The sequence below is a fragment of the Scyliorhinus torazame genome, chromosome 2 (assembly GCF_047496885.1).
Source record: "Scyliorhinus torazame isolate Kashiwa2021f chromosome 2, sScyTor2.1, whole genome shotgun sequence".
NCBI lineage: Eukaryota > Metazoa > Chordata > Chondrichthyes > Carcharhiniformes > Scyliorhinidae > Scyliorhinus > Scyliorhinus torazame.
The window spans coordinates 272,231,188-272,253,164 of NC_092708.1; the positions used below are offsets into that span (position 1 = coordinate 272,231,188).

At 47.6% G+C, this 21,977-nt stretch overlaps 1 protein-coding gene across 1 annotated transcript in view; it reads left to right on the plus strand.

Moving 5' to 3' along the window:
* Nucleotides 1–21,977, plus strand: part of ubr1 (ubiquitin protein ligase E3 component n-recognin 1) — a 398,703-nt gene that overhangs the window by 305,554 nt on the left and 71,172 nt on the right. The window contains exons 32-35 of the mRNA XM_072487581.1: nt 2,141–2,293; nt 3,780–3,877; nt 13,679–13,769; nt 14,398–14,546. Coding sequence (XP_072343682.1) covers nt 2,141–2,293; nt 3,780–3,877; nt 13,679–13,769; nt 14,398–14,546 — 491 coding nt within the window. The remainder of the gene's footprint in view (nt 1–2,140; nt 2,294–3,779; nt 3,878–13,678; nt 13,770–14,397; nt 14,547–21,977) is intronic.

Sequence of the window (21,977 nt, forward strand, 5' to 3'; positions counted from 1 at the left end):
GTAGATGTTGAGTCTGGAGAAGGGTGTGTAGATAGCCTGGGTCACATTGAGATCCAAAAAGACGAGGTGTTGGGTGTCTTAAAAAATATTAAGGTAAATAAGTGCCCAGGGCCTGATGGGATCTACCCCAGAATACTGAAGGAGGCTAGAGAGGAAATTGCTGAGGCCTTGACAGAAATCTTTGGATCCTCGCTCTCTTCAGGGGATGTCCCGGAGGACTGGAGAATAGCCAATGTTGTTCCTCTGTTTAAGAAGGGTAGCAAGGATAATCCCGGGAACTACAGGCTGGTGAGCCTTACTTCAGTGGTAGGGAAATTACTGGAGAGAATTCTTCGCGACAGGATCTACTCCCATTTGGAAGCAAATGGACGTATTAGTGAGAGGCAGCACGGTTTTGTGAAGGGGAGGTTGTGTCTCACTAACTTGATAGAGTTTTCCGAGGAGGTCACTAAGGTGATTGATGCAGGTAGGGCAGTGGATGTTGTCTATATGGACTTCAATAAGGCCTTTGACAAGGTCCCTCATGGTAGACTAGTACAAAAGGTGAAGTCACACGGGATCAGGGGTGAGCTGGCAAGGTGGATACAGAACTGGCTAGGCCAGAGAAGGCAGAGAATAGCAATGGATGGATGCTTTTCTAATTGGAGGGCTGTGACCAGTGGTGTTCCACAGGGATCAGTGCTGGGACCTTTGCTCTTTGTAGTATATATAAATGATTTGGAGGAAAATGTAACTAGTCTGATTAATAAGTTTGCAGACGACACAAATCTTGGTGGAATTGCGGATAGCGATGAGGACTGTCAGAGGATACAGCAGGATTTAGATTGTTTGGAGAATTGGGCGGAGAGATGGCAGATGGAGTTTAATCCGGACAAATGTGAGGTAATGCATTTTGGAAGGTCTAATGCAGGTAGGGAATATACAGTGAATGGTAGAACCCTCAAGAGTATTGAAAGTCAAAGAGATCTAGGAGTACAGGTCCACAGGTCATTGAAAGGGGCAACACAGGTGGAGAAGGTAGTCAAGAAGGCATACGGCATGCTTGCCTTCATTGGCCGGGGCATTGAGAATAAGAATTGGCAAGTCATGTTGCAGCTGTATAGAACCTTAGTTAGGCCACACTTGGAGTATAGTGTTCAATTCTGGTCGCCACACTACCAGAAGGATGTGGAGGCTTTAGAGAGGGTGCAGAAGAGATTTACCAGAATGTTGCCTGGTATGGAGGGCATTAGCTATGAGGAGCGGTTGAATAAACTCGGTTTGTTCTCACTGGAACGAAGGAGGTTGAGGGGAGACCTGATAGAGGTCTACAAAATTATGAGGGGCATAGACAGAGTGGATAGTCAGAGGCTTTTCCACAGGGTAGAGGGGTCAATTACTAGGGGGCATAGGTTTAAGGTGAGAGGGGCAAGGTTTAGAGTAGATGTACGATGCAAGTTTTTTACGCAGAGGGTAGTGGGTGCCTGGAACTCGCTACCGGAGGAGGTGGTGGAAGCAGGGACGATAGTGACATTTAAGGGGCATCTTGACAAATACATGAATAGGATGGGAATAGAGGGATACGGACCCAGGAAGTGTAGAAGATTGTAGTTTAGTCGGGCAGCATGGTTGGCACGGGCTTGGAGGGCCGAAGGGCCTGTTCCTGTGCTGTACATTTCTTTGTTCTTTGTTCTTTGTTGTAACCTGCAATCCACTGAAAGGGTTGTGAAAGCAATAGTATCTTACAAAAAGGAATTTAATAAATGCCTAAGCAGTAAAAATGACACGGCTGTAGAGAAAGAACAGGCAAAGGGGAACAATTGAATAGCTCTCTCATAGAGCTGAGACAGAGGTAAAAGATCTCCTGTGCTGTATGATTCTATGATCTGGGACTGGAATAATTCAGAAAGCTGGAGACTTCCAGAATTTCCTGAAGGATGAAATGTAGTTATGATGACGTACATTCCATGCGGCATTTGCTCCCAAACATTAATTTGGGCAGTTGCTGAAATTGGTATGCCAACTGAGACCAGGAGTAATGGGGCCTGATCTTTGATATTTGAATACATTTAAACCCACTGTTCCTCTCCAGTTAAGAATTCCGATTGATACTGCTTTCAAACATTATTTTGTTACTTTTCCCTCTCCGTCCTATCTGTAGATATTTTGAAGCCGTGCAGAATTCAACGCGCAACAGGCTGCATGCAGAACTATCATTTGATCTGGAGAATGGGGAATTCCTCTGCCCACTGTGCAAAGCGCTGTGTAACACTGTCATGCCAGTTATTCCACTGCAGGCTCACAATCTAGACAGGTATGTCCATCTGACAATTAAATTGTTTCTTCCCTGTATGGGAGATTATGCTTTAATCCACTTTCATTTATTCTTCAAACTTGAATATTTGTTGGTTTGTCACCAAATGATAGTGGAAAGATTGTCAATCTAATTCCATTCACGTGTTGGCGAGGTGTATTCAAAATTTTCTTAAACTGCCTCTATGCTTTCTTGCTTAATACATTTTTTTGTCTTCTCTCTTTCTCAGTTTATCTTCTACTTTGTCTTCTCTTTATCTCCCTTACTTATGTTGTGATCTTCTCCTTTTTAGTTTCCCACTTCAGGGACTTGAGCACATTATCCAGCCTGACACTCCAGTGTAGTACTGCAGGGGTGTCAGCTTTTGGTTAAGACACCAAACCAATTCCTACTCCCTCAGGCATGTATAAAAGTTCCTATTGTACTTTTTGAAGCAGGAGCTCTCCCTAGCTAATATTTTTTCCCTCAGGCACCTACTTCAGATACTATGCCCTCGGGGCGTATTGGTAACCATGTATTTACATTGGGTTGGTCCACAATTATGCTTGGCAAAGTTATGCAAGTGGTTTCCCATTGCCTTCTGCAGTATGTCTGTCCAGGAAACTCTCCCGTTCTCGGCGCCTGCCATCAGGCGTATTGAAAGGATTTACAGGCTGATAATCAAACTATTTGGCCATATTATGAATACACCTTCTGTGACCATCAAAACCCAGAGTGGGACTTGACCCTGGAGCTTCTGGCCCAGAGGTTGATATGCTATCAATGCACCATAACCAAAATGACGAAAACAGATTATCTGCTCATGTATCACATTACTGTTATTGGACCTTGCTATGCACAAGTTGGCTGTATAGTGCTTTGGAATATGCTGTGGCTGTATAAGGTGCTGTATAAATGCAAATCCTTTACTGATGTTAAGAAAGGCTAACCACCCGGGAAGCACGATGGCGCAGTAGTTAGCACTGCTGCCTCACAGCGTCGAGGACCCGGGTTCGATCCCAGCCCCGGGTCACTGTCCGTGTGGAGTTTGCACAATCTCCCGTGTCTGTGTGGGCCTTGCCCCCACAACCCAAAGATGTGCAGGGTAGGTGAATTGACCATGCTAAATTGCCCCTTAATTGGAAAAAAAAGAATTGGGTTCTCTAAATTTAAAAAAAGGAAAGGCTAACCAAGTGCAATCAATAGACATAATTGTCAGGGACACTTAAAATAAGATTATCCTTGGGACTAAGTTAGTAATTTTGATTGCATTTTTTGGTTGTTGGAAACTATCTGCCAATCTTAATAATACAATATAGATTGTTTCAAAAAGGTTTTAAACCAAATTGAGGAAATCCCACTCTAACATTGAGTTGGAAGGTCTACTATGTGAACTACAAATGATCAAATTCACAGCCTCGCTATTATAAAATATTGACATATGAAAGAATGGCATATTAACACACCATTATGCAAGTCCTTTTTAACTTGTCCTATCGTATTACAGCAAAGATACAGAAACTATAGCTCAGATGCTGACTTTACCTCGCTGGTTGCAAAACGTGTCAGCAAGGATAGCTGGACTAAATATTTCAGACACAAAAGGTAAGTCATGAGGGGAATGTTGCATTTTAGGATGAAACGCATTGTTGTTTGAAATGCAATCCAGCTCTAGTCTGGCATCAAATAAATTTTGTATCAAAACCATGCAACGTGTTATGAAAGCACTACATTCTGCCACCTGGTCACACCCAGAGGAAATTGAGGCATTTTCTGGTTGTTGTCATGCTGAAAGTAACAACAGCTGTGGGTAAAGAGTAGGACCAGTTAGATTGCTCTTTCAAAGAGCTGACACAGGCACAATGGGCTGAATGGCCTTCATTGTACTATATGACCTCCTGGCTACGAAGGTCACTTAAAGTCGAATCAGTCAAAACCAGGAAAGGCGCATTCATAGAGGCATTACAGCATTGAAGGCAGTCTTCCATTCTAACACAACCATACCAGCTCTCTCTGGAGCAGTCCCATTGGCCTATTTTTTTCCCCATAGCTATACATGTTGCCCTCAAGTACACACCCAGTTTCCTGAGGTGGGCGAAGGACCATCCGGACTGTAGATGGGAGGGGCATGCCATCAGAATATCCCAGGTTGTTGGGGCAGAGCCAGCAAGAATATGTACAGCGTTTGTAGTGATCTCTGTATGTGCATGTACATAAGGGGTTAATGTGTAATCAGTAGCACAGATGATCACGAGAGGGCGGGACCAACAGGGGTATAAAAGCAACTGCATTGTGTGCCTCTCTCTCGCTCTCTCTTTTGGATGTACTGTGACCAGGACAAGAGTATCAGATTAGCTCAGATGGTTAGTGTAGTCGAGCATAGTTACTGTAGTTAGATCTTGTAACCTTATCACTAGTATCAATGTTCAAGTAAAGAACTCACGCAATTATTGTTATAGTTACTCAATAAACCTTTTGTTACTACTGGACGAGTTTGAGTCTTCATCGAGATTCAGAAGACCTCATCAGTAACCAAGGTTTGAGTAACGCATATTACACTCCGTAGTATATCAAAACACACAAAGAAGTGTAATAAAAGATGATACAAGAATGTAATAAAAGAGCGTTAAATAAGGCCAAGAGCAACGTGAGATTTGGTGTGTTGTATCCGGCTGGTCTTCTGGTGACTTTCAAGGACAGAGACTATTACTTTGATGCGCCGGAGGGTGGGAGGGAATGAGTTTGTCAAGAAGCATGGACTGGGGATGATCTAAAGTGCTTAAGGACTATGGAGTTTGCTGATTGTTAAGTTCATCTCTATTTGTATTTTTTGTGGGATTTTTGTAATGTGGGGGGGGGGGGCTTGAGGATGTGCCTGGTCTTGTTGATGGGTGTTTTTTCTGGGTGAAGTTGGGGTTTGTACATTACTCTGTTGGGAGTTTTTTTTTTGGGGGGGTGTTGACTTTCCTCTATTGTTCTGCATTGAAATTTGGTTTGAGCAGAAGGGCTGATCATTGATATACTGTTTAGTTGTTCTTGATTTCTCAGCTGTGCGGGGGTCACCCTGCTAGCATTATAGCTAGTTAATGAGAGCGAAGAAGGGGAGATGTCTGCAACTTGTACCATTGTTTTTTTTTTTAAGGTAATGAGCGTAGGCTTTTTGTTTGGGTTTGAGGACAGGGAGGAGGGCATTTGTTCTTCTGTTGTTTGGTTGGTTTTCAGGGTGGTATGGGGTCGGGGGGGTGGGGGGTGGACTTCTGATGATGATGGTTCCTTTGTTTTTGGATTCGCTTTATGGGGAATGTAGCCGCCATCTTGGGTGGGCCTGGACTGGTGCAGATTGGGGCACTGTTTGATTTCCTCACAGGGTGGATATGGCCAATCCAGGCTCCGATTGATACTTGGAATGTGAGGGGGTTAAGTGGACCAGTAAAAAGGTCCCAGATGTTTGCGCACCTGAGAATTTGATGGCGGATATTGTTTTTCTGCAGGAGACCCATTTGAGAATCAAAGATCAAACAAGGTTGCGGAAGGGATGGGTGGAGCGGGTATATCACTCTGGTTTTGATTGTAAGGCACGGGCGGCCGCTGTTGATTAATAACAAGCTTTTTCTGAGGTTAATATATTGACAGACCTAGGTGGGAAGTGCGTAATCATCAGTGGGTCATTGGCAGGCATGCCGGTGGTGTTGGTCAATATGTATGCACCAAACTTGGATGACACAGCATTCGTTAATAAGCTGTTGGCATCTACCCCAGATCTTGATTCACATCAGCTAATTATGGGGCGGGGCGTCAGTTGTGTTTCGGATCCCAAGACTCCAAGTCCAACAGGGGTAGCAAAGGAGTTATTGGCGTTCATGGAGCAGATGGGAGGGGGCAGACTCTTGGAGATTTAAGTTTCTGAGGGCTAAGGAGCTTTTTTCCCCCACTTTCATCGGGTTTACTCCCGAATTGACTTCTTCGAGGTGGCTAGTTCTCTTCTTCCTGGGGTGACGGGGCCAGGGTACTCGTCAATCGTTATATCAGATCATGCTCCGCATTTTGTGGATCTGATGTTGGAGTTGGGCTGCTCTCAGCAACCCCTGTGGAGACTGGACACTGCATTGCTCACGATTAACAGATTTTGTGAGCGTGTATCCTGTGCCATTGGACGTACGTTGAGTTCAACAGGAATGAGGCGGTCTCGCCTTCCATGCTCTAGGAAGCTCTGAATGCTTAATGAAGGGGAAATAATCTCTTACAAGGTGCATAGAAAAATAGAGAGGCAGAGGCTGGTGGACTCCATTCTTAAGGTGGACTGCCAGTGCTCCATCACCCTGACACTGGAGTTATTGGCGGACAGAAAGAAATTGCAAATGGATTTTGAGTTGTCAACAGGTAAGGTGGTGAGCCAGCTGTGATGCTCGACGGGGACTTTGTCTGGGGAGAAGGACAGTCATCTCTTGGCTCACCAGCTGTGACGGCAAGCCGCGTCCCGGGAGAGAGTGCAGGTTTGGGACTCGGGTGGCGGGTTGGTTTCTGCCCCAGAGAAGGTTAGTAAGGTGTTTGAGGCCTTCTACCATGAGCTGCATAAGTCAGCGCCCCGGAGGAGGGTTCATCAATGAGGCCACTTTTGGTCAGGTTGACCTTCCTGGAGGTGGAGCAGGAGAGAAGGTAGAAGTTGGAAATGCCGATAAGGCCGGACAAGATCATGAGCTGTATTCGGTTAATGCAATCAGGCAAAGCACTGGGTCAAGATGGGTTCGCCATTGAATTTTAAACAGTTTGCTGGTCAGTTGGTCCCACTTTTGTTGGATATGTTTAATTATTCCGCGTCCAGGGGGTGTTAGCGGCCATGTTGGCACAGGCATCAATTTCTTTGATGGAATGTGAGTCGTATTGACCTATTTTACTGTTAAATGCTGATATTAAGTTGTTGGCTAAGGTATTGGCAATGCATTTGGAGCCCTGCTTAGCTGGGGTGATTTTGGAGGAGCAGACTGGATTTATTAAGGACCAACAGTTGTCAGCCAATATTAGGAGATTGTTAAATGTTGTATTGTCGCCCTCCTTGGGGACCGAACCAGAGGTGGTTATTTCGATGGACGCGGAGAAGGTGTTCGGTAGGGTTGAATGGGGGGATCGCATTGAGATTCTTGGGCGGGTTGGCTTTGGGTCAAAATTTATTTTGTACAGGGCCCCCACCGTGAGTGTTCTTACCTAATGCCCTGAGCTTGTGTTATTTCCAACTGAACAGGGGTACAAGGCAGGGATGTCTGTTGTCACCATTTGACCATTGCGTTGATGTTGTCTACCAGATGAAGGGGGATAGAGTGTGGGGGAAGGGAGTATAGGGTGTTTGCATACGCAGACCATTTGTTACTATATATCACGGACCCACTCTCCAATGTGCGTGAGATAATAGAGTCGTTCAGTAAGTTTGGCTCCATTTCGGACTACAAGCTGAATCTGAGTGAGAGTTAATATTTTCTGGTGAACTCCCGGGACAGGAGCTGATGTGGGGAGGACGAGCTTCTGGTATCTGGGAATCTGGGTGGCCCATGACTGGACTACGCTCCAACTTTTCTAGTCTGGTGAACGGGGTGAAGGCCAATTTGAAACGGTGGGATGCCCTTCCTCTGACCTTAGCGAGAAGGGTGCATACGGTGAAGTTGAATATTCTCCTCAGGTTTTTGTTTTTGGTCCAGTGTATCCCAGTCTTTCTTCCCAAGACTTTCTTTTACAGGATCAATAAATTGGTATCTACTTTTGTTTGGGCTGGTAAGACTCCTCGGGTTCATAGGGAGGTTTTTGCAAAGGGATAGGCAGTTGGGTTGGGGGACGTGGTTACCTAATCTGTTGTGTTACTGCTGGACGGCAAATATTGATCAGGTGTGGGGGTGGTTCAAGGAACCGGGCTCTCTATGGAGGTGGACGGAGGAGGTTTCCTGCCAAGGGTTGAGCCTGAGGGCCCTGGTTACTGCACCACTCCTGTTTTTTCCTGCTGGATTCCCTTCAAGCCTGGTGTTGATAGCCATTTTGCGAATTTGTTTAGGCAGCAATTTAAACTGGGTTCCATGTCACTGCTGATTTGCTGGAACCATAGGTTTGTGCCACCTGGCTTAGATTAATTGTTCAGGGCCTGAGAGGGTTGGGGGGGGGGGGGGGGGGGGTGGTCGGAGAGGTTTAGGAACATGTTTCTGGAAGGTAGGTTCGCTGGTGTAGACGAGTTGTTCAAGAAGTTACATTTCCCGAGAGGGAATGTATTCAGATACTTTCAGGTGCATGATTTTTTTAACGCAAGGAGCTGCTTTCATTTCCCTTGGTACCATCGCCTTTGCTTATGAACATGGCGCTGTCCTTGGCCGAGTTAGGAGACGGTACGATTTTGGGTGTCTATAGGCAGATGGTGGCAACTGAGCAGGCATTGTTGGAGGAAGTGGGCGGGTGAGCTGGGTTTGGTCTTTGAGGGGCGGGTGTGGAGTGAGGCTCTTCACAGGGTCAACTTCACATCCTCATGTGCAAGGTTAAGCATGATCCAGTTCAAGGTGGTGCACAGGACGCACATGACTAGGACACGTATGAATGGGTTCTTCTCGGGGCTGGAGGATGTGTGTGAGTGGTGCTAGGGGCCGGCAAATCACACACCTATTTTGATCTTGTCCCAAGCTTGTTAGTTTCTGGGTCTCCTTTTTTGATACAGTGTCAGGGATCCTGCCGTTCAGCCTTGCCCGTTGGTGGCCATTTTTGGAGTAGTGTACTTGCCAGTGCTGCAGGCTGGAATGAAGGCAGATGTCCTAGCATTCACCTCGCTAATAACCCAGAGGTGAGTTCTGCTTGAATGGAGGTCCCTGGTGCTTCCTATGGCTTTGGCTTGGTTGGGGATCTGATGGAGCTTTTGCACTTTGAGGAGATGAAGAATACCACCATGATGGGGCCGGCGGAAGGGTTCTACTTGAGGTGGCAGCCCTTCACCTCCTTTTTCAGGGAACTGATTACTGTCAGCTGTTTGCGGGGGGGGGGTCTTTTTTTTTGTTTTTATTAAGGTTTTGTTTTCTTTGAGGGGCGAGGGTATTGGGTGGGTGAACTTCTGGTATAACACGGTGTTGGGATGTGCTGTAGTGTTGATGTTTTTGTTACAATGAAAATCTTGTTTGAATAAAAATATACTTTTCAAAAAGTAATAGAACACCCAATAAAAACATTGAAAAATAAAGTAAGAGAACAGAGTATGGAAAGCAGTAGGAATCTAACTTCAGGCACAACAGATAAGGAGAATGGGGATGGTCAGCAGGGCTGAGGGTGTTGTACCTAAATGCACGCAGTATACAAAACAAGGTAGGGATTCTATGAAGATAAATGAGCTTGTGGCGCACATTGAAATTGGCAGACATGATGTTGTGGGCATCACCGAGATGTGGCTGCAAGGGTATCAGGGCTGGGATCTAAATACCCACGGATATGTGTCCTATCGAAGAGGGGAAGAGGGGGCATAGTTACCTTGTTAATAAGAAGGGAAATCAAATCAATAGCAAGAAGCGATATAGGGTCGGTAGAGCTGAGGAATCGCAAAGCAAAAAAGACCTTGATGGGAATTATGTGCAGGTCCCTGAGAATTGTCAGGATATAGGCAGAAAATAAATCAGGAGATATAAAAGGCATGTAAGAAAGGCAGTATTATATTAATCATGGGGACTCCAATATGCAGATGGATTGGGAAAATCAGATTGTTAGTGGATCCCAAGTAAAGAAATTTGTGGAATATCTACGAGATGTTTTTTTTTGAGCAGCTTGTGGTAGAGCCCACTAGGGAACAGGCAATTCTGGATTTGTTCATGTGTAATGAGGCAGACTTGATTAGGCAACATAAGGTAAAGGAACCCTTAGGGGGCAGTGACCACAACATGATGGAATTCACCCTACAGTTTGAGAGGGATAAGCTGGAATTCGATGTAATGATTTTACAATTGAGTAAAGTAACTACAAGACATGAAGGAGGAGCTGGCCAGGAATGATTGGAAGGGGGGCCTTGCAGGGAAGACAGTTGGACAGCAATGGCAGGGATTTTTTGGGGTTATTCGGGAGGCACATCAGAAATTCATTCCAAGGAGGAGGAAACAAGCTGAGGGGAGGACAAGACAACCATGGCTGACAAGGGAAGTCAGGGACAGCATAAAAGCAAAAGAAAAAGCATACAACGTGGCGAAGACTAGTGGAGAGGATTGGGAAGCCTTTAAAAGCAAACAGAGGACAACTGAAAAAGTAATAAGCGGGGAGAAGATGAAATATGAGTCGAAGCTAGATAGTAATATAAAAGAAGATTGCAAGAATTTTTTCCGATATATAAAACATATGAGAGAGGCAAGAATGGACATTGGACCACTGGGAAATTAGGCTGGAGAAGTAGTAATGGGGAACAAAGAAATGGCAGATGAACTGAATAAGTACTTTGCATCAGCCTTCGGTGACATACCAGAACATCAAATGAGGGAAGGGGTAGAGGTGAGTGTAACAGCCATCGCCGAAGGAGAAGGTGCTGGGGGAAACTGAAAGGTCTGAAGGTGGATAAATCACCGGGACGGGATAGACTACACCCCAGGGTTCTGAAGGAGATAGCTGAGGAGATTGTGGAAGCATTAGTAGTGATTTTTCAGGAATCATAAGTCAAGGAGATTCCCAGAGGACTGGAAAATGGCTATTGTAATACCCCTGTTTAAGAAGGGAGGGAGGCAAAAGACAGGAAATTACAGTACAGGCCAGTTAGCCTGACTTTGGTCGTTGGCAAAATTTTAGAGTCCACTATCAATGAGATTGCGGAGTACTTGGACGTGCATGGTAAAATAGGGATGAGTCAGCACGGCTTTGTCAAGGGGACGTCATGCCTGATAAATCTGTTTAAATTCTTTGAGGCGATAACGAGGAAGTGAGAAAAGGAGTGCCAGTTGACATAATCTATTTGGATTTCCAGAAGGCCTTTGATGAGGTGCCATACAGGAGGCTGCTAGTTAAGATAAGAGCCCATGGTGTTAGGGGCAAGGTACTGGCATGGATAGAGTATTGATTAACTGGCGGAAGGCAGAGATTGGGGATAAAGGGGTCTTTTACTCGATGGTAGCCGGTGACTAGTGGTGTTCTGCAGAGGTCCCTGTTGGGACCACAGCTGTTCACGATTTACATTAACGATCTGGAAGAAGAAACTGAAGGCACTGTTGCCACATTTGTAGATGATACAAAGATATGTAGAGGGACAGGTAGTGTTGAGGAAGCGGAGCGGCTGCTGAAGGACTTGGACAGGCTGGGAAAATGGGCAAAGAAATGGCAGATGGAATACAATGTGGAAAAGTATGAGGTTATGCACTCTAGTAGGAAAAATAGAGGCATGGACTATTTTCTAAATGGGGAAAGACTTCGGAAATCAGAAGCACAAAGGGACTTTGCAGTCTTAGTTCAGAATTTTCAAGGTTAATGTGTAGGTTCAGTTGGCAGTACGGAAGGCAAATGCAATGTTAGCATTCATTTCGAGAGGGCTAGAATACAAGAGCAGGGATGTACTGCTGTGGCTGTATACGGCTCTGGTCAGACCCCATTTGGAATAAGGGCAGCACAGTGGGTAGCACTGTTGCTTCACAGCTCCAGGGTCCCAGGTTCGATTCCTGGCTTGGCTCACTGTCTGTGTGGAGTCTGCAGGTTCTCCCCGGGTCTGCGTGGGTTTCCTCCGGGTGCTCTGGTTTCCTCCCACAAGTCCCGAAAGATGTGCTGTTAGGTAATTTGGACATTCTGAATTCTCCCTCTGTGTACCCGAACAAGCGCTGGAATGTGGCGACTAGGGGCGTAACCTCATTGCAGTGTTAATGTAAGCCTACTTGAGACAATAAAGAGTATTATTATTTATTATTGTGAGCAGTTTTGGACCCCGTATCTAAGGAAAGGTGTGCTGGCCTTGAAAAAGGTCCAGAGGAGGTTCACAAGTATGATCCCCGGAATGAAGGACTTGACATATGAGGAGCAATTGAGAACTCTATTTCTGTACTCAATGGAGTTTAGAAGTTATGGGGGGTATCTCCTTGAAACTGACAGAATACTGAGAGACCTGGATAGAGTGGATGCAGAGAAGATATTTCCACTAGTAGGAGAAACTAGGACCTGAGGGCACAGTCTCGGACTGAAGGGACGATCCTTTAAAACAGAGGTGAGGAATTTCTTCAGCCAGAGGGTGGTGAATCTGTGGAACTCGTTCCGCAAAAAGCTGTGGAGGCCAAGTCACTGAATGTCTTTAAGACAGAGATAGGTTCTTGATTAATATAGAGATGAAGGGTTACGGGGAGAAGGCAGGAGAATGGGGATGAGAAATATATCAGCCATGATCGAATGGCGAAGCTGACTTGATGGGCCGAGTGGCCTAATTCTGCTCCTCTGCCTTATGGTATGGTCTTGTGTTTTCTTGCATGCCAGATTGCTCATTGGGCAAATACCACTATGTAACTGACTGTTAGGAAGGTTTGTTTCGATGTAACTAGCTTTCGGAGCGCTGCTCCTTCCTCAGGTGAGGAATAAATCCCCTTCCTTCACCTGAGGAAGAAGCAGCGCTCCGAAAGCTAGTGACATCGAAACAAACCTTTTGGACTTTAACCTGGTGTTGTAAGACTTCTTACTGTGCTCACCCCAGTCCAACGCCGGCATCTCCACATCATGGTTAGGAAGAGTGTGAGAGAGCATTGCAATTATCACACACACTCCTAGAATCATACAGCACAGGAGGAAGTAATGTGGCCCACCATACCAGTTCTATTCCCCCTGCTTCTCCTTATAGCCACTAACATTTTAAGTCTGAAATCTCCTTTTCAAAGCTACTATTGAATCTCTTACCAACAGTTCAGTCCATATGAAAAACCTCTTGACATAAAAAGAAATTCTCCTCACCTAATTCTTTTGTTGAATATCTTAAATCTGAATTGCCCACCCTCCTGCCACTGGAAACAGTTTCTCCTTATTTACTCATGTTAAACAGCTGCGCTAAGTGACCCTTCATAAGTTGTGTATTTGCAACAAACCTGGCTGAGCAGATAATGGATGACGAGGTGAAGTACTTGGAGTCCACAAGTTAAATTTAAATAACTACTTCAAAATCTAATCATATCCCTCTGTTTTCCCCACACCTTACACACCAAGGGTATTCCACATTAATGCACATGAGAGAAAAAAAACATGTCCTGCAAATGTTTTAATTTGTTTTGTAACTTGCTGTCGGGATACAGATAATGCAGTTATTCTCTGAGCTAAGTGACTGGTTCAGGTGAAGCTCGGACAGGCTTCTCCACTTCATTGTTTTTTTATATAAGTCGGTGAATACAATGTTGGTATCATACCCATGGCACTTGTAATAATGTGTGGGGATTCCGTAATAATTGCTATTTTTTTTCCTAGAAAAAGAAAGCAAGCAAATACAAGTGAGTTCAGTCTCATGGAAGAATCCTGTAGAATTCAGATCCATCCTCAGCTTTGGAGTACAGTCACCGTATGTAACATTATTCATTCTTTGTATTCTCTCGTTATATATTCAAATATGGCATTCCAACTAAGTATTGAAGGCCAAGATATGATACTTGAAACAGCAAACTCAAATATGCATGAGCTGTTTCCACTTGTCTAGATTCACTACTTTGAGTTCCTGATCTTTGTTGTTCTGGGGAAGGTGCCAAATGGATTTTTGTCACCCCCTTGCAAAGAAGGATGGAACCAGATTAAGATCAATACCTCAGTCCTGCCTCCAGAGCCCTTGACTGTTTGCTGGCTGTGGCTCAGCACTCTTGCCTTTGAGTCACAAGAATCCAGGTTCAAGTCCCATTCAAGGTTTGAGCACAAAAATTGGGACTGACATTCCAGTTCAGTAGTGAGGAAACTATTCCCAAATCCTAAGGATGAATATTTACAATTTATATTTATGGAGATTGAGTGAGCTTCAGTGAGAAATATCACAAAATGATGAGGCTCTGGATGGTATTTAGTACCCATAGAGGGGAACCCCAGTGCATATCTCTGCTCATAGGTGAAAATTGGGAATAAAAGGGCCATTGTTCCAGAATTAGGATCTAGTAAAATATAGTTTTATTTTAAACCCTTATTTTCTTTTTGTACCTATACAGGATTGTGTATTCAAAAAGCATTGTTGAAATGCTGCAGTTGTTCGCGACCGCTGTGTACCGAGTGGGGTTGAAGGTTGCCCCCAATGAAGCTGATGCTCGAGTTCCAGTGATGGCATGGAGTGCTTGTGCCTTTACCATTCAGTCCATAGGTATGCATTATCTACTTACACTTCTCAGTTTCTGTGTTAATATTATCTTAAAATTGCTGAAAACAATTTTATTTAGCAAGTTAACCCGTTGATATTAATTAAATATTTTGCTTATTCACAAGCCCGTAGGCAAATGTGTGAAGGGTTATGGAACCAAGGTGAGTAAATAGAATTGAGAACCAGATCAAACGTGATTTAACTGAATGCAGAACAGGCTTGAGGAGCCAAATGACTTCCTCCTGTTCCTGTACCCTGAGTGCTGTAGTAATGAGGTGTGGCTGTGCTGGCTGCCATTGTCCATCCAGGTAGTACTCCTACCCTCAAATGTTTTTTGCTCGTTGTCCAACCCCTTGTAGATCCTGCTTTTTTTTTTTTGTCCAAATCCGAATCCTTTATTGAGTCTTGTGTAGTAGGATAGCAACCTGATACAGAGCACATTATCATGGAGTCTGCTAAATACTCCTCTGGAACTTGCGCCCAGCACTGACCATTCACATGAATGTCTCATTACCCTCTCAATCTTCTTCTGAAGACGGCCGGATGTGTCTCCCCTTAAATCGGAGTCACAGGTCACATGACCTTGGTCTACAGACTGTATGGTGTATCTGTACCACCACCTGCTGGTTGGAGGTCGCACACCTTCCAACTATGATATAGCCCAGAGGCATATCACCACACATACTAATACCTATACATCAAATAGACATCAGGACCAATGAATCCATGTTCCCAGACATCACATGCTAGCTTATCTTTTTTTTTTTAAATATATATTTTATTCAAATTTTTCGGCCAAACAAGACAATACAAAGGTTTTCCTTTTTACAACAATAAAACAATATAAATAACCGTGACCGTTTTAACAAATAAATAATATATAAACTAAATGGCAACTGCCATAACAAAAATAATAACTCTCCAAAGATAAAATCAAACAATCCAATATACATAACCTAGTACAAATATCTATACAGAACCACCCCTGAGGACCCGCCCGGGCCCTCCCCCCTGGGTTGCTGCTGTTGCCTTCCCATTTCCTTTATCGTTCTGCGAGGTAGTCAATGAACGGTTGCCACCGCCTGGTGAACCCTTGAGCCGAGCCCCTTCGTGCAAACTTTATCCGTTCTAGTTTTATAAACCCTGCCATGTCATTTATCCAGGTCTCCACGCCCGGGGGTTTGTCTTCCTTCCACATAAGCAATATCCTTCGCCGGGCTACTAGGGACGCAAAGGCCAAGACATCAGCCTCTTTCGCCTCCTGCACTCCCGGCTCTTCTGCAACCCTGAATATAGTCAACCCCCAGCCTGGCTCGACCCGGACCCCCACCACCTTCGAGAGCACCTTTGCCACCCCCACCCAGAACCCCTGCAGTGCCGGGCATGACCAAAACATGTGGGTGTGGTTTGCTGGGCTTCTCGAGCATCTCCCACACCTATCCTCTACCCCGAAAAATGTACTGAGCCTTGCTCCGGTCATATGCGCCCTGTGCAAAGCCTTGAATTGTATCAGGCTTAGCCTGGCGCACGAGGACGACGGGTTTACCCTACGTAGCGTAGCCCACAGCCCCTCCTCAATCTCTTCCCCCAGCTCCTCTTCCCATTTCCCCTTCAGCTCATCCACCATGATCTCCCCCTCGTCCCTCATTTCCCTGTATATATCCGACACCCTACCATCCCCCACCCATGTCCCTGAGATCACTCTATCTTGAAACTCCTGCGTCGGGAGCTGCGGGAATTCCCTCACCTGTTGCCTCGCAAATGCCCTCAGTTGCATGTACCGAAATGCATTCCCTTGGGGCAACCCATATTTTTCTGTCAGCGCTCCCAGACTTGCAAACGTCTCGTCTACGAACAGATCCCTCGGTTGCACAACCCCAGCTCTCTGCCATGCTCCGAATCCCCCATCTATTCTCCCCGGGACAAACCTATGATTATTTCTTATCGGGGACCGCACCGAGGCTCCATCCTTCCCCTGTGTCGTCTCCACTGCCCCCAAATTTTTAGCGTTGCCACCACCACTGGACTTGTGGTGTATTTCTTCGGGGAGAACGGCAACGGCGCCGTCACCATTGCTTGTAGGCTGGTTCCTTTGCAGGACGCCATCTCCAATCTCTTCCACGCCGCTCCCTCCCCTTCTCCCATCCACTTACACACCATTGAGATATTGGCGGCCCAATAGTATTCACTTAGGCTCGGTAGTGCCAGCCCCCCCCTATCCCTGCTACGCTGCAAGAACCCCCTCCTCACTCTCGGGGTCTTCCCGGCCCACACAAAACTCATGACACTTTTTTCTCAATTTTCTTGAAAAAAGCCTTCGTGACCATCACCGGAAGGCACTGAAACACAAAAAGGAATCTCGGGCGGACTACCATTTTGACCGCCTGCACCCTACCCACCAGTGACAGGGGCACCATGTCCCATCTCTTAAAATCCTCCTCCATCTGTTCCACCAATCTTGTTAAATTAAGCCTATGTAAGGTTCCCCAACTCCTGGCTATCTGAATCCCTAAGTACCGGAAATCTCTTGTTACCTTCCTCAGCGGTAAATCATCTATTCCCCTGTTCTGCTCCCCCGGATGCACCACAAACAACTCACTCTTCCCCATATTCAATTTGTACCCCGAAAATTCCCCAAACTCCCTGAGTGTCTGCATTATCTCAGGCATTCCCTCCACTGGGTCCGCAACATACAGCAATAAGTCATCTGCACACAAAGATACCCGGTGTTCTTCTCCTCCCGAGTACTCCCCTCCACTTCCTGGAGCCCCTCAGTGCTATGGCCAGGGGCTCAATCGCCAATGCAAACAGTAACGGAGACAGGGGACACCCCTGCCTCGTCCCTCTATGAAGACGGAAGTAGTCAGACCTCTGCCTGTTCGTGACCACACTCGCCACCGGGGCCCTATACAGCAGCTGTACCCATCCAATAAACCTTTCTCCAAAACCAAATCTCCTCAGCACCTCCCACAGATAATCCCACTCCACTCTGTCGAATGCTTTCTCGGCGTCCATTGCCACCACTATCTCCGCCTCTCCCTCTGGTAGGGGCATCACCATTACCCCTAGCAACCTCTGTATGTTCGTGTTCAGCTGTCTCCCCTTAACGAACCCAGTTTGATCCTCGTGGACCACCCCCGGGACACAGGCCTCTATCCTCGTCGCCATCACCTTGGCCAGGAGCTTAGCATCTACATTTAAAAGGGAAATGGGCCTGTAGGACCCACACTGCAGCGGTTTTTTTTCCTTCTTCAAAAGGAGCGATATCGTCGCCTCCGACATAGTCGGGGGCAACTGCTCCCTTTCCCTGGCCTCATTAAAGGTTCTCGTCAAAAGCGGGGCCAGTAGGTCCATATATTTCCTATAAAATTCCACCGGGAATCCGTCCGGTCCCGGGGCCTTCCCCGCCTGCATGCTCCCAATCCCTTTTACCACCTCCTCCATCTCAATCTGTGCTCCCTGTCCCGCCCTCTCCTGCTCCTCCACCTTCGGGAATTCCAGCTGATCCAGGAAACACCTCATTCCCTCCTTCCCTTCCGGGGGCTGAGCCTTATATAACCTCTCATAGAATGCCTTGAACACCCCGTTCACTCTCTCCGCTCCCCGTTCTATCTCTCCCTCCTCATCCCTCACTCCCCCTATTTCCCTCGCTGCTCCCCTTTTCCTCAATTGGTGTGCCAGCAACCTGCTCGCCTTCTCCCCATATTCGTACTGTACACCCTGTGCCTTCCTCCATTGTGCCTCTGCAGTGCCTGTAGTCAGCAAGTCAAATTCTGCATGTAGCCTTTGCCTTTCCCTGTACAGTCCCTCCTCCAGTGCTTCCGCATATTGTCTGTCCACCCTCAAAAGTTTTTGCAGCAACCGCTCCCGTTCCTTACTCTCCTGCTTCCCTTTATGTACCCTTATTGATATCAGCTCCCCTCTAACCACCGCCTTCAGCGCCTCCCAGACCACTCCCACCTGGACCTCCCCATTATCATTGAGTTCCAAGTACTTTTCAATGCACCCCCTCACCCTTAGACACACCCCCTCATCTGCCATTAGTCCCATGTCCATTCTCCAGGGTGGGCGCCCTCCTGTTTCCTCCCCTATCTCCAAGTCTACCCAGTGTGGAGCGTGATCCGAAATGGCTATAGCCGTATACTCCGTTCCCCTCACCTTCGGGATCAACGCCCTTCCCAGCACAAAAAAGTCTATTCGCGAGTAGACTTTATGGACATAGGAGAAAAACGAGAACTCCTTACTCCTAGGTCTGCTAAATCTCCACGGGTCTACACCTCCCATCTGCTCCATAAAATCTTTAAGTACCTTGGCTGCTGCCGGCCTCCTTCCAGTCCTGGACTTCGACCTATCCAGCCCTGGTTCCAACACCGTGTTAAAGTCTCCCCCCATTATCAGCTTTCCCGTCTCTAGGTCCGGAATGCGTCCTAGCATCCGCCTCATAAAATTGGCATCATCCCAGTTCGGGGCATATACGTTTACCAAAACCACCGTCTCCCCCTGTAGTTTGCCACTCACCATCATGTATCTGCCCCCGTTATCCGCCACTATAGTCTTTGCCTCGAACATTACCCGCTTCCCCACTAATATAGCCACCCCCCTGTTTTTCGCATCTTGCCCCGAATGGAACACCTGCCCCACCCATCCTTTGCGTAGCCTAACCTGGTCTATCAGTTTCAGGTGCGTCTCTTGTAACATAACCACATCTGCCTTAAGTTTCTTAAGGTGTGCGAGTACCCGTGCCCTCTTTATCGGCCCGTTCAGCCCTCTCACGTTCCACGTGATCAGCTGGGTTGGGGGTTAGCCATCCCCTTTTTCCAGCTTCTCACCCAGTTCCCACGCAGCTGTATCTCCCCCAGGCGGTGCCCCCCCGCCCATCCCCTCCCATACCAGCTCCCCCTCTCCCCAGCAGCAGCAACCCAGTAATTCCCCCCTCCCACCCCCCCCACCCCCGCTAGACCCCCTCGCTAGCGTAATTACTCCCCCCATGTTGCTCCCAGAAGTCAGCAAACTCTGGCCGACCTCGGCTTCCCCCCGTGACCTCGGCTCGCACCGTGCGACGCCCCCTCCTTCCTGCTTCTCTATTCCCGCCATGATTATCATAGCGTGGGAACCAAGCCCGCGCTTCTCCCTTGGCCCCGCCCCCAATGGCCAACGCCCCATCTCCTCCACCTCCCCTCCTCCCCCCATCACCACCTGTGGAAGAGAGAAAAGTTACCACATCGCAGGATTAGTACATAAAACTCCTCTTTCCCCCCTTTTTAACCCCCCTCTTCGCCCCCCACATTCGCCCCACCACTTTGTTCAAACGTTCTTTTTAATAACCCGCTCATTCCAGTTTTTCTTCCACAATAAAAGTCCACGCTTCATCCGCCGTCTCAAAGTAGTGGTGCCTCCCTTGATATGTGACCCACAGTCTTGCCGGTTGCAGCATTCCGAATTTTATCTTCTTTTTATGAAGCACCGCCTTGGCCCGATTAAAGCTCGCCCTCCTTCTCGCCACCTCCGCACTCCAGTCTTGATATACGCGGATCACCGCGTTCTCCCATTTACTGCTCCGAGTTTTCTTCGCCCATCTAAGGACCATTTCTTTATCCTTAAAACGGAGGAATCTCACCACTATGGCTCTGGGAATTTCTCCTGCTCTCGGTCCTCGCGCCATCACTCGGTATGCTCCCTCCACCTCCAACGGACCCGCCGGGGCCTCCGCGCCCATTAACGAGTGCAGCATCGTGCTCACATATGCCCCGACGTCCGCTCCCTCCACACCTTCAGGAAGACCAAGAATCCTCAGGTTGTTCCTCCCTGCATTGTTCTCCAGTGCCTCCAACCTTTCCACACATCGTTTCTGATGTGCCTCATGCGTCTCCGTCTTCACCACCAGGCCCTGTATGTCGTCCTCATTCTCTGCTGCCTTTGCCTTCACGACCCGAAACTCCTGCTCCTGGGTCTTTTGTTCCTCCTTTAGCCCTTCGATCGCCTGTAGTATCGGGGCCAACAGCTCTTTCTTCATTTCCTTTTTGAGCTCTTCCACACAGCATTTCCAGAACTCTTGTTGTTCAGGGCCCCATGTTAAACTGCCACCTTCCGACGCCATCTTGGTTTTTGCTTGCCTTCCTTGCCGGTGTTCTAAAGGATCCACTGCAATCCGGCCACTTTCTCCTCCTTTTTTCATCCGTTTCCAGGGGGGATTCCCTTCTGGTTTACCGCACAGTGTTTTTAGCCGTCAAAATTGCCGTTGGGGCTCCTATCAAGAGCCCAAAAGTCCGTTTCACCGGGAGCTGCCGAAACGTGCGACTCAGCTGGTCATCGACGCACCCGGAAGTCCACCCCCCCCCCCCCCCCCCCCCTTTTTTTTCGACTAGCCATCTCCTTTTTTAACCCAGCTCCTCACCCGGTTCCCACGTACCCGTATATCCCCCCGACGGTGCCCTCCCGCCTCGACCACCCCATCCCATAACAGCTCCCCCTTCTCCTTAGCAGCAGCAACCCAGTTAACCCCCCCCGCTAGATCCCCCTCTAGCGTAGTTGCACCCCCCATGTTGCTCCCAGAAGTCAGCAAACTCTGGCTGACCTCGGCTTCCCCCCTTGTCCTCGGCTCCCACTGTGCGAGGCCCCCTCCTTCCTGCGTCCCTGTTCCCGCCATAATTACCATAGCGCGGGAACAAAGCCCGCGTTTCCCACTCGGCCCCGCCCCTAATGGCTGGCGCCCGCAGTTCCTCATGTTCCCCCCCCCCCCCCCCCCCCCCCCCCCCCCCAACCAAACATGGGGAGGAGAGAAAAGTTACAGGATCACAAAATCAACAAATTGAAAAATCATCCCGCCCCCCCCTTCCCCTTCCTCGCCCCACATAATCACCCCACCACGTTGTCCCAAAAGCTCTTTCTCTCGACAGACTATTCCAGCTTCCCGTCCACAATGAATGTCCACGCCTCTTCTGCCGTCTCAAAGTAGTGGTGCTTCCCTTGGTGTGTGACCCACAATCTCGCCGGTTGCAACATTCCAAACTGGACCTTTTTGTGAAGCACCGCCTTAGCCCGATTGAAACTTGCCCTCCTTCTCGCCACCTCCGCACTCCAATCCTGGTATACACGGATCACCGCGTTCTCCTACCTACAGCTCCGTGTTTTCTTCGCCCATCTGAGAACCATCTCTCTATCATTGTAGTGGAGAAACCTCACCACTATAGCTCGAGGTATTTCTCCAGCCTTTGGTCTTCGCGCCAGAACTCGATAAGCTCCCTCCACCTCCAAAGGGCCCGTCGGGGCCTCCGATCCCATTAGCGAGTGAAGCATCGTGCTCACTTATGTCCCGACGTCCGCCCCTTCTGCGCCTTCGGGAAGACCCAGGATTCTTAAATTCTTCCTCCTCGAGTTATTCTCCAGCGCTTCCAATCTCTCTACACACCTTTTGTGCTGTGCCTCGTGCGTTTC